Source organism: Mastigoproctus giganteus, chromosome 4 (genome assembly GCF_048544385.1).
Source record: "Mastigoproctus giganteus isolate SK-2022 chromosome 4, ASM4854438v1, whole genome shotgun sequence".
NCBI lineage: Eukaryota > Metazoa > Arthropoda > Arachnida > Uropygi > Thelyphonidae > Mastigoproctus > Mastigoproctus giganteus.
Window position 1 is genome coordinate 63,577,285 of NC_143578.1, and position 13,686 is coordinate 63,590,970.

General features: G+C 37.2%; 1 protein-coding gene across 1 annotated transcript in view; it reads left to right on the forward strand.

Annotated features, from left to right (window-relative positions):
• Positions 1-13,686, forward strand: part of LOC150086789 (protein phosphatase 1H-like) — a 178,691-nt gene that overhangs the window by 85,275 nt on the left and 79,730 nt on the right. Inside the window, exons 4-5 of the mRNA XM_090372757.1 lie at positions 7,967-8,146; positions 12,398-12,510. Coding sequence (XP_090228883.1) covers positions 7,967-8,146; positions 12,398-12,510 — 293 coding nt within the window. The remainder of the gene's footprint in view (positions 1-7,966; positions 8,147-12,397; positions 12,511-13,686) is intronic.

The window sequence follows — 13,686 nt, forward strand, 5'->3', positions numbered from 1 at the left end:
TTGATGTCATCCATATACATCAGGTGGGTGAGGGTATACAGGTTCTTTCTTCCTTCTTTGAGATTATGTCCATACTTACTGCCATTAAGCATGGTGGATAGCGGGTTGAGTGCTAGACAGAACCACAGTGGGCTCAGAGCATCTCCCTTATTATTATTAGCTGTATGGTGCAAGGAAGCCTGAGGCTTATGCTGCACCAGCCAAAAAAAAAAAAATCCCGAGTTACCCTGAGAGAGAGAGAGAGAGAGAGAGAGAGAGAGAGAGAGACACAGACAGACAGACAGACAGAGAGAAAAGTAGAAGGGAATCACCAAGAAATAAAAGAATGATGATATGGGATAGTATTAGATACCCCAGCTGAAGTTGCAGATGAACTCAGCAGTTACTTTGCATCAATATTTACAGAAGAAAATCCCTTTCTGTCAATGAGAAATTATTGGAGTGAAGTTGAAAAAATGTAATTAATGATGTTGAAATTTCACATGTTCATTTAATGAAAAAACTTTCAAGCCTACAGGCCAGTAAGTCTCCTGGGGTTTATGCCATATACCGTTTAATCTTAAAAGGGGGTGTCAAGTTAGTGCATTGAACCATTGAGGCTAATTATTGACAGCAAGCAGAGAGAATAAGCGTCTCTGCTTATGTTTGAGGCTTGATATTTTTAGCAATTAACTGAGCTACTAGGTAGCTGGCCTCCTGAGCTTTTTTAGAAATTTTTAGCTATTTTGGTAAAACTCAGACTGTTTTCTTTGATTATTTGAGTCTCTCAAAGTACATTCTAAGCCTGTTAGCCAGATGACTATGCTTTAGAGTTAAATGTCCGTTTAATTTATTAGGTACCATTGCTTCTTTGGACAGTATGTCACCGCAAATAATACATTTTGGGCTAGGACTAACTATAACCCCACACTAAGTAAATCCATGTTCCAAATGACTGTCCAAATACTGACAATTTTTCTTCCTCGCCTTCACAGCAAATTTGTTCGAAGAGGAAACAATTATAATTATTCCTTCTTTACTCAAACTTCCACCTTTGTCTTCTTTTTCACCTTTACTTTAATCATTTTGATGCTTGTCTTCTGTTTTGCCTTCTCTACAATCATCTTTGTGTCTTCTTTCCTTCATAACAAACTTGTCCATCTTACTATCAAGGGTATTTTGCTAACTGAAATTTGTATTGGCGACGTGTCATTACAGTACATAGGTAAACATATCGGCAGATTATTCAATAATCTCTTTAGTCATATTATTGTGATGAAAATTAATACCAGCGTTTTCTGGCCCCCTATGGCCATAGATGCCGATATGCCAAATATATAACCAAACAAACAAGCCAGTTTTTTCTTTAATCTTTTGCACCATGCTACTTAGACTGTGTGCTTACCCTACCACTCTAAATTAACTTCTGCTGTGATGCAGTGCTATGTCTTGTTTCCACAAAGTAAATTCAAAACATTTTTATTTCAAGGATATATCATATTTTCCAGAAAAATTGTTGTTGAGCTTATTGTTGATCTCAGTTTGATACATAAGTCCTGGGGTACATGTTTGTGTCATTAGAATTAGCATTATTAAGGTATATGATGCAAGAAAGCAAGCTTATACAACATCAGCAAAAAAAAAAAAAAAAAACCCTTCCCATTTCACCCATCTGGTCACTCCAAATGTTTGTCTAGTTTGGCCATAAATTTAAGTTATCAACTTCCACAACAACAGATGGAAATCTGTTCCAGCAATCAACTACATGCTGGCCAAAGGCAAACTTCTGCACTCTATTCTACAACTGTCTTTCCTCAATTTAAATCTATACCCCCTCATGTTCTTAATCTGAGCAAGCGGAAGTATCCCATTAGCATTGAGCCTGCTCAAGCCATTCAAGCCTTATACACCTCAATCAGATCACCTCGCAGGTGCCTAGTTTCCAGATGCTGCAACTTGCAGGACTTAAGCCTTTCTTTGTAAACACACCCCTTTATTCCTCTCACCAATCTTGTTGGCCTTCTCTATACTCGTTCTAGCAACTCTACATTCTTCCTAAAATGAGACCTCCAGACCTGTATACAGTACTCAAGGTGTGACCTGACCTGACCATTGCCTTATACAAAGTGATAATCACCTCTTTGTCTCTGCTAGCAAAATTCCTATATATCATTGACAAAACTCCATTACCTATCGGGCAACCTGTCTGCCCTACTCCCAGAACTTCATATCTGACTGCACAATTGCCCTCTGGTCTTTTTCATTCTCCACCTCCCTGATTGTAGTACGACACAGTTGGTATTCTGGCATTCCCTTCTTGGGTTACTGCTACCCATCTGCAGTACTTTACATTTGTCAATGTTAAACTTCAGTTGCACTTCTCAGACCATCTGCCTAACTTTTCTAGATCATGTTGTACTAGCATACTGCCTTTAGTGTCTTTAACAACCCTGCAAACCATTGTGTCATCTGCAAACTTGGACATTTAGCCTGATATAGCTTCATCGATATCATTGATAAATACACAAAACATCAGTGAGCCCAGCACTGAACCCTGGAGAAATCCACTAATAACATTAGTCCACGTAGAGTAGTGTTCATTTATTACCACTCTCTGCTGTCTCCCACTCAACCATTCCTTTATTCATTGCAATAACTTGCCCTTAATGGCATACTGCTCCAATTTGTATAGCAGTCTTCCATGTGCAACAGTATCAAAAGCTTTCCTAAAATCCAAGTATATGATATCAAAATTATTTTTCGCATCCAGTTCCTTTGTGACCACATCGTAGTATCCAATCATATTGGTCGGACAAGACTTCCCCTTAACAAACCCATGCTGTGTCTAAACTATTACTTCTGTCTTGTCTAGGTGATCCTGTATCACCTCTTTAACCAGAGACTCATTATTTTCTCCAGAACAGAAGTTAAACTAACAGGTGTATAATTATTTGTCACCCTTTGAACCCCCTTTGTCAATTGGGGATATACAAAGGGTACTAGGAAAGTTTTGCAATATGACGCAACAATGAATCACAGGAAGCTGCTTGTTGCTGCATGTTGAGACATGTTCATACGTGCATAGTAGCCACCGCGCCAAGTCGATGGGCTCAGTTATTCATTAGTAGTGAGAGTGTAAAGTGCTTGCGATGGCATCGTGGTCACGAAATGAGATAAGGACAGTTTTGCGGTATAATTTCGTGCGTGGTTTAACCATAGACCAGTGCTTAGAAGAAATGACTCTTGCACTAGATGATGATTGTCCACATCGTACAACGATATTCAGGTGGTATAGAGAATTCCTAAGGGGAAATTTCACTCTGGAGGATTCGGAGAGGCCGGGAAGGCCACGAACGTCAGTTACGGAGGAAAACGTTACTGCTGTGAGGAAAATGCTTGACGAAAACAGGCGAGTGACCTACCAACAGATAGAGGATACTTTGGGCCTAAATGCACCAGCAATTCGTTCGATTCTGCAAGATCATTTGCACGTGAAGAAACTTTGTTCTCTCTGGGTGCCGCATCAACTGACTGAAGAGCAGATGACACGACGTGTGACTTGGTGCCGGGAGATGTTAAAAAAGTTTGATAAGGGACAATCTCGGTATGTGAACAACATCGTGACAGGTGACGAGACTTGGCTGTACTATTACGATCTGCCGACCAAGGCTCAAAACAAAGTTTGGGTCTTTGATGATGACGACACACCCGTAATTGTCAGAAAATCCCGATCTGTAAAGAAGAAAATGATAGCTGTATTTTTCAAATCGAGTGGAATTGTGGAACGTGTCGTTTTGGACATGCAGAAGACAGTCACAGCTAAGTGGTATACTGAACAATGCCTGCCTAAAGTCATTGGATCTATGAAGAACCTGCGGCCAAAGTCAAGAATGGACACCTGGTACCTCCATCACGATAATGCTCCAGAATCACCGCGCCAAAGCCTGCACCGAATATTTGACCACGACAGGACTGAAACTTCTCGAGCACCCTCCCTACAGTCCAGACCTTGCTCCCTGCGACTTTGCACTGTTCCCGCATGTGAAAATGAAGCTAAAAGGGAGGCGGTTTTCCAGTGATGAGGATCTTCTACGGGCTTGGGACAACGAGTGTGCTTTACTCCCTAGTGAAACTTGGCAGAACTGGTTTAAAGATTGGTTTCGGAGGATGGAGAGGTGTATTGAATGTAGAGGAAATTACTTTGAAAAAATTAAATAAACAAAGCTGTATTGCAAAACTTTCCTAGTACCCTTTGTATTTGCACATCTCCAGTTCATGGGGACCTCCCCTGACTCTAAGGATGCTCTCATAATTATGGCTAAGGGTTTGCTTACTTCTGTTATTGCCTCATTCATTAAAACTGGATAGATTCAATTTGCCCCTAGTGTCTTTTTTATGTTTAACTTCAACAATTTCTCCTCCAGTTCTCCCTCAGTTATTACAAAAATTACTTAGCTTCCAATTAGAGTTTGATAAACTTCTGGCATTCCCCTCCTTGAATAACTGCTCATGTGTGAATATAGATGCAAAATACTCATTCAGTTTATCAGCTACTTGAGCAGGATGTCTATGTGGCCAATCTGATTCATCCTCTTCCTTCTAGAGGTTGCATAAGTAAAGAACTCTTTGCATCCTTTGCCAAAGCTTTCTTGTAATCTTCCTTTGCCTGCCTAACTTCCTTTGAGACTTGATTATAGACTAGCGTATCTCTGTAACCTGATAATTTATATGCATCCCATGCATTTTTCTTCTCTGCCACAAGCCTCATTAATTCATTCAACATCCATTTAAGCCTGAACTTTGAACAGTATTTCTTAGTTGGTATGAATAGCTTAGTAGCCTCCAAGATTAAGTCCCTGAAGACTTCTCATTTAGAATTCATTGTTGGTAACATCATTAGTTGATCCCATTGTATAGAATTTAAAAACTATCTGAGACCACTGTAGTCACCTTTACGAAAACAAAAACCCTTCCCTTTACCCTTGATGGTAGTTACATCTTTAAGTAAATTTCACATCAATACACTGTGATCACTGTCACTTAGTGGTTCCTTAACTGCAAATTCTTAATGCACGAATAATCACTGCTGATAATCAGATCAAGTGTATTACTCCCTCTGGTTGCCCCTTGAACACGTTGCTATAGAAAACAATCCTCCAGTAAATCCACAAAACTCTTGCTAACTTGCAGGTGACCAACCCACAAGTTGCAGTCAATATCTGGAAAGTTAAAATCCCCCATTACAAGACATTCTGATTTACTGGCCCATTCTATTTGTCTGCACAACTGTTCATTGTACTCATCAGAGTCATTAGGCTTATAACATACTTCTACTCTCACTTTCCCTTTCCCAGTGTTTTTATCAACTGGATGCACTTCCTTAGATTTTGTGTGTTTTTTAACTAACAGCATAACCCCCTCCTCCCTTCCTACACTGTCTGTCCTTTCTGTACACATTGTTCTCCCCAAATTCCAATTCTGCACTGCTTATATTCGTGTGACACCATGTCTCTGATATCCCAACAATATCTGCCTTTGATATCTTGATCAGCACTTCAAATTCATCAATATTATTTACTATACTTCTAGCATTAGTGTACATGCAAGTATACATGCACTTGTTCCATGATGACTCCCAGCATCTCTTGAAATCCCCAGCAACTTGCTCTCTAGGCTACTGTACATTACAATAGAAGCAGTGCAAGAATCACTTTCGCCTCTGCCTGCAGCTACTGTTAATATTTTAGTCTGTGAATCCGACCCACGTAACACTGCCTCAATAGCATCAGTCATGTTGAATCCCACTGAACAGTGGAGCACAAAAAGGTTAACTGTAATGTAATGAAACTGTTATATTTTATATTACAGTTTCATTAAAATCTAGCAGTTTTTGTATTTTTTTTTGGAATTGTAAATAGAATTATCAGTTGACTTATGTAAATACTACTATCATTGTGGTTTAGGGAACACAATAATAAGGATGTTGTACCTTTTTATAATGAAATAAATTTTAAAAAAATATAAGTTTTAAATAACTTAAACCCAAATTATGTAGCACCCTGCAATGTTATTTGCGGCGTCTTAGATTGCCTTGGCAAACCACTGGCTTAAATAGATTCAAGGAAGAACTAGACAAACGTTTGAGGTGAATGGATAGATGAAATGGGGTTTTTTTTTTGCTGAGGTCGTATAAGCTTGCTTTCTTGCATCTTATAGTAATAGTAATATAGGCATGATGCAAGAAAGCAAGCGTATGCGCTTATATAGTGTCAGCAAAAAAAAAAAAAAAAAAAATTCACACAACCATTCCCTCTAATAGTTTGTCCAGTTCCTCCTTGAATTTATTTAAGCTATCAACTTCCATGACTGATGGAAATTTGTTCCAGCAATTAACCACCTGCTGGCTAAAGGCAAATTTCCACACATCTATTCTACAGCTGTCTTTCCTCAATTTGCATCTATGCCCCCTTAGGTTCGTAATCTGAGCAAGTGGAAGAATCCCATCAGAATTCAGCATGCTCAACCCATTCAAGGCCTTATTCATCTTAATCAGATCACCTCACAGGTGCCTAGTCTCCAGCCGCTGCAATTTGCAGAACTTAAGCCTCTCTTGGTAAGAGGACCCTCCCTCGTTCCCCTCACCAATCTTGTTGCCCTTCTCTGTATATGCTCAAGCAAATCTACATCCTTCCTAAAATGAGGCCTCCAGACCTGTACGCAATACTCAAGGCATGGCCTGACCATTGCCTTATACAAAGGGATAATCACCTTTTCCCTGCTAGCAAAATTCCTGTATATCATTGAAAAAACCCCCATGACCTGCTCTGGCAGCCTCTCTGCATTGCTCAGAAAACTTCATATCTGACTGCATAATTTATTCCAGGTCTTTTTCATTTTCTACCACCCTAAGTGGTAGAAAATGAAATGCCTCTACTAATGCTAAATCTGATAAGCCCATATCATCTTGAAGCTTGTTAAAAAGACCATACCATCCTACACTGATTTTACAGCAGCTACTGTTACTTGAAAACACGGTTATTTAATGGCAACATGGCCCTGTATGGTTTGAAGAGAATTCCAATTTATTGATGTAATTTGTTCATGCTGTATTGACAAAACTTTGTCACAGTATGTCCATAGCAGCTCTTGTGCCATTTGGACCTCAGTCTCCACAATAATGTGACCTTGAAAACAAATCCGTTATACAACATATATACTCTTAGTGGTTACTGAATTGTGACAATCCTTCAATTATGGATGGAATGGTCACAATTTGGATGTGATCGAACACCTGAAATGTAATGGACTGCACACATTAACTCGTTTTTATGGGTGTTCAGTTACCTCAATAATGAATGTTAATAACTTCCTAGTACAACCTTTGTAGATGGTCACAATTCAGTGAACAGGAACTCCTTGTGCCTTTTTCTTGAGAATATTGCCTTATAAAAATGCATGACTCTGTTCTTCTGCAGGATGTTATGCTACCATACATTTCATCTAGTACCTGGCAGTTACTTGGCAAAGAATTCAATTGTCATATAAGGCAAATTTAATATCTGATAAATTAATTAGAAAATGCGAAATTATCAAATTCTCATCACAGTCTGGGACAATTTGAAAATCTGTTGTGTATCAAGATTATCCAGGAATGATCGGAGAACTATAAGAGAAAATTATATCTGAATGTACCAAGATAAGTGAAGTCATATGTTACTGAGAGTTGAGTTTAAGTGTCAGCTTTCCTCGTAATCAGGAACTGTTTAGAAGTAAATGATGGAATATTCGAAAACAGCTTTAATTTTAGCATATTATCTAGTTATTATATTTCACCTGTGGTATATGACTTTTGGGAAAAAACTATTTACCTGTAATGAAAAATAATTTATTTTTGGTTACAAACTTTTTGCTTGTAATATGTATAGTTATTATGAGGAACGTAATGTTTTGTTAAAATTTAATTTTTCACTTCTTTGTTTGTTTACAGGACAAGTTACAGAGTGTCAGTGAATTGTTGTTATCAGCATGTAAGAATAATGGGCGAGGTGGCAGTGGAGAAGGTGGATCCTCTTCTCAGAATAATTTCCTTTTATATCCTGTACAGGAAAAAAGAATCACCGTTGATAGCCTTATAACAGGAGCTTTGGAAACATCATTTTGGGAAATGGTGAGTCATAATTGTGTTTAATTTATTACCATAATTAGACAACTGTACATTTTGCATATTATTTTACAACTTTGGGAGGGGAATGGAAATTGCATGGTGCAAGATCACAAGTGTAGGTCGCATGTGGTAATCAACCACCCACTGACTAAAAGCAAACTTCTGCACATCTGTTCTGCACATTTATCCGAAGATGGGAAACAGAGTTCCCGAAATGTAGCCATAAATAGTTTAACTGTTTGGCATTGAGATGGTTCAGTTCCTTTAAAATTGTATTATTTCGATAATACATTATTTAATCTAACACTTGATATAATGATTTTATACATTCTTCTATGTTTTGATTCAGTTTTTTTATTAATAGTATTAATTTTGATTATTAATATAGTTAATTACAATGATAATTACTCTCCCTCAATGGTAATTAACTCTAATATAGTAATACTGGTTGGTGTATGAAATATTAAAGTTCATCCTCTGTCCTTTGTAAACAATTGATTTAAAATTGAACCACCTAAAATTACTCTTGAAAAATATGATATTACGTAGTTTTGCTGTTCTTCCTGAGAGAATAATAAAAAAAATTCTTGACATTCAAACTGGTATTAAGGTTCTTCTACTCCACCCTGCGGTTTGGAGGGGAACAAGCATTCTGTGTGTTATCAGACACTCAGTCTGAAACACTGATGGATCCAATATCTTTCTATTCTAGAAGATTTAGGAGAAGTCCGATTGGCCTGCTTCCCTAAAATCCACTCTTGCACACCTTCTCGTTGGTAAGCCCTCTTATATCACTTCGGTGGAAACAAATGTGTAGAGTGGTTCTCTTCAAGATGTGGTTAGCGTGAAGTGGAAAAGACCAAACTCTCCAGCACTTTATGACAACGCGACAAAACAAATGGCCCTCAGTCCCCAGCAGCTTTCACTCTCCCTCTTATGGCAGCAAGAGGATCAGAGTGGAAGCAGAGGGTGCAAAGAATCTCTGGGTACGACCAGGTTGCCATGCATGGAAGCTGAAATTGGCCTGTTACAATGTAAGATCACTCATCAGTGAAGGTAGGATATTAGAGGAGGAAAAGGAAATAGAAATTGTAAATTGGAATATCACTAGCTTGGCTGAAACAAGAAGAAAGTAATCATTTACAAGTTTATCAAATGGAAGTCTGCTGTACACCAATGGAAAGAGTGAAAAGAGCAGCAAAGGTGCGGTTGGCTTTCTGGTCCATAAAGATATAAAAAACAACTTCATAAGAGGGCTTACCAATGAGAAGGTATGCATGAGTGGATTTTAGGGAAGCAGGCTAATTTTGGAATTCAAAAGTACATCACCAAGGGTGTCAAGACGACTACTCAGGATTTCTAAGAAGTACAAACTAAAGGTTAAAATGATAAATGCACTATTATTGAGCCATGACGATGAATAGGTTGAAGAAATGTAAACTGTAATTGAGAGACTTCTAGATGAACAGAAAACTCACTACACCATCATTATGAGGGACTTCAATGCTAAGGTTAGAAAGGGACAAAACAGCACAGAAATGGAAACTATAGGAAATTTTGGAATTGGTTAAAGAAATGGAGGTGAAAGACTTGAGGAATGTCAGTGTTGAACACTTTTTTCAAGAAAAGGGTGAACAGAAAGCAGACATGCAAGAGCTCAAATAGATTAACAACTAATGAAATTGACTTCATCCTCACTAACAGAAGATATATTGTGAATGATGTTACCATCCTGAACAAGGTAAATGTTGGAAGTGATCACAGAATGGTAAGATGCACACTTGATATAGATGTAAGAAAATAAAGAAAAAACTGACTCAATCGAATAATACAAAGGTCTTTGAGATAACAGAAGAGCAGAAAAAGCACTATGTGCTGGAACGTAAGAACAAGTTTGAGCTTCTGCAGACCTTTCGGGACCAAGATATTGATAAGGAATACAACTTTCTGAAAGTGATAAATCCCAAGAAACTTATAGGTAAAAAGAAATCCAAAGAAGAAAAAATTTGTCAAGAAACATTTGCCATGATGAACTGATGATGACAAATGAAGAGCAAGATAAATGCCGACAAAAACAAAATTGAGTATACTGAGTTATACAAAGCCATTAGAAAGAGACTCAGGGAGGACATAAGAAGATTTAACACAAGAAAAGTAGAACAAGCATTAAGGGAAAAGAAAGCACTTAAAGCAGCAGTAATACAGAAAGACAAATGGTGCTGAATGTGAATAATAGTGATGGTGCACTTATAAATAGCAGAGAAGGCATAATTCAAAAGCAGGAAACTACTATAAAGAATTATATAAGGAGCGAGAAAATGATGCAAGCAGTGGGGAAGATGGATCACAAATTAGCAACACACACACAACATACCCGATATCCTTCTTGTTGAGATTGAGCATGCATTGAAGAAAATGAATCAGAAAGCCCTGGGTGAAGATGAAGTTACTGTAGAGGTGTTAAAATTAGGAAGAAAAGACATGACGCAGAAACTGGCAAGACTCTTCACAAATTACATTATGAAAGATGTGACGCCTAATGAGTGGAATGATGCAATCATAATTTTTCTGCATAAGAAAGGAGATAAATCAGAAATTGGACATTATAGTCCAATTAGCTTGTTGCCCCACATCTACAAGTTGTTCACAAGGGTCATTACTAACAGATTAGAAAGAATACTTGACGAGAATCAACCAAAAGACCAAGCTGGCTTTAGGACAGGATTCTCAACTATGAATCACCTTCACATAATTTTGCAGCTAATGTAGAAAGCAAATGAATATAAACCACCATTATGCCTGGCATTTGACTCTATACAGCATAAGGCAATGTTTTGGGCACTGGAAAAACAAGACTTAGACACCCCGTACATTATGCTTTTGAAGAAAATATACAGGAACGCTACCTCCTGGTGTCTCCGTGGCCAGGTGGGCAGGAGCAGCAGTGCATAGCACACGCTTCTTGATTAGACCAGGGTTCGAGCCAGTGAACACCAAATATGGAGGATGCATAAAGGTCAGGGAATGACCACCACGTATCCCCGGAACAATATGGCCTTAGTTGCTAATGCTCCTAAAAACCAAACAACAACAACACTACCTCCTTTATTAGACAAGACAAAGACAGTAACAAATTTAAAATTGAGAAAGGAGTTCAACAAGGAGACATCTCTGAAGTTGTTTACTGCTGCCCTTGAAGAAGCTTTCAGAAGATTGGACTGGTCACAGAAAGGAGTCAATGTGAATGGAGAGTACCTAAACCACATACGATTTGCAGATGACATTGTGATCATAAGCCATGATCCTAAAGAATTAGAGGAAAATCTTAATCAGTTATGCAGAGTAAGAATTTCAGACTAAAGATGAATATGGTTAAAACAAAAGTAATGATGAACAAATACGCTGCAGGAAGGAATCTAATCATTGAAGGAGCAGAAATTGAAAAAGTGGATTCATATAATTATCTTGGAGAAGTCATTATCTGTAATAATGATAAATGGCTGGAAATCAAAAGAATAAATTTCAGATGGATAGCATGCAAGAAATATAGTCACATTCTGAGGAGCAATATCCCAATTTGTCTGAAACATAAAATGATGAACCAATGTATACTCCTCACCATGACTTATGGAAGTGAAACTTGGACACTCACCAAAAGAATGGAAGAGAAACTGAAAACTACACAGTGAAGAATGGAAGAGAAGCTGGAAACTACACAGTGAAGAATGAAACGAATTATATTAAGAATCAGACTGTTAGGTAAGAAGAGTAACATGTGGATTAGCAGCAAATGCAAATCAAGGACATTCTTATCAAAAGTAAAGAACTGAAATGGTCTTTGGCAGGACACATAGCTCAAAGACATGATGACAGGTGGACTAAGAAAATATCAGAGTGGTACCAAAGAGGAGCTAAAAGAAAACATGGAAGATAACAATGGAGATGGACAGATGAAATTCAAGAGTTTGTAGGCAGCAAGTGGATGGCCATTGCACAAAACAGAAGGAACTGGAAAGTTGCTGGAGAGGCCTTCATCCTGCAGTGGATTGAATATGGCTGATGATGATGATGACTCCACCCTTTTTTAAAGCATCCTTAAAGTTATTCTAAGTTTTTAATTGCAGCTAGATTTTATGCTGGAGTCATTGATTAATTTCAGTATAATGGTTTGTTATCTTATGTTTTATATCCTTATAATATTTTATATTATTTTTGTATTATATTGGTTTGTAAATGTCATGCCTTGTTTTCTAGGATAAACTTATAGCACAAGATAAGAAGAATTTTACAATGACAGGAGGTTGCACAGTTTTAGTAGCAGTCTTCATTTTAGGAAAGTTGTATATTGCAAATGCTGGGGATAGTAGGTAATAAAATGGTTTTCATACATATTAGACATTTGCATTTATGAGAACTTTTTTATTTTATTTTATTGTACTATTTGCCCACATAATCATTGTACTTCTTTTGTGCTGGTTTTATGTGATTGTTGTTTCATAATGATCAGTGCTACTGTCACTTTAAAACAAAATAAATCATAGACTAAAGTTATCTGCAGGGAATTTTTTCAGCCTTGTGTGATGGAATTAAAAAACTGCATTTGAATGAATCAGAGATTGCACTTAAAGCATGCCAAAAAGCTGTTTTCACAATGATGAAAGTTTTGGTAATTGAATCACTTGAAATTGTAATAATAATTGTCATTACATGTGGGATTTTAGAAATGAAAATGAGATGCCTGTTTTCTGAAATTTACATTACTTAAAAACACTGATTTTGGATTTGCTGCTATCTTGTCACTTGTTATTCCAAATGTTTTCAGTTCTGCCAAAGGTGTTTGAGATGCTAGTTTTCTTGAAACTTTCATTCCACCTTTACTAATTAGAATTCAGTTCCTTTCATTGTTTCTGATATATACAAATACTTAAGTATGCGATTGTTTTATGCCTATGCTCACACAACACATGATTTCAGTTTAAAAACAAACCAAAAGTGGGGGCACAATTGAATCATGAATATTATTCTTAAAGGTATGCTGTTTTCAATAAAATGATAATGTTGTAAGGTGAAAATTTGATGAACAATGATATGACTTTTATGTGGGAAAATAAAAATTACACATTCTACCATAACCTCCAGGTATGGTGGATATGTATAAACATGTTATTTGCACACTTGAGTATCTTTCTCATGGGATATCCTAGTAGTGAAATTTTTAAATAGCATTTCAGGAAAGCACTCTGCCATCATTAGGTTTTTACAGCTACTGATCACTAGATCAGGTGTAATAAAATAGTTTTTTTTTTGTTACTGTATTTATTGATAAACTATGAATAATAAATATAATCTGAAGATACATTATTATCATCATCCAACTTATATTGAAACACTAAATAAAAAAAAAACATATGGTTAGAAAACATTTTTAATATAGAGTTCCCCTCCCCATCCCTACAAGCTTTTAGTATGTGGAGATTGGAATCTTGCTTCATTCCTCCTTGGAGACTGTAGCTCATTCTCCCTTTGGACTAGGACATCTTGCA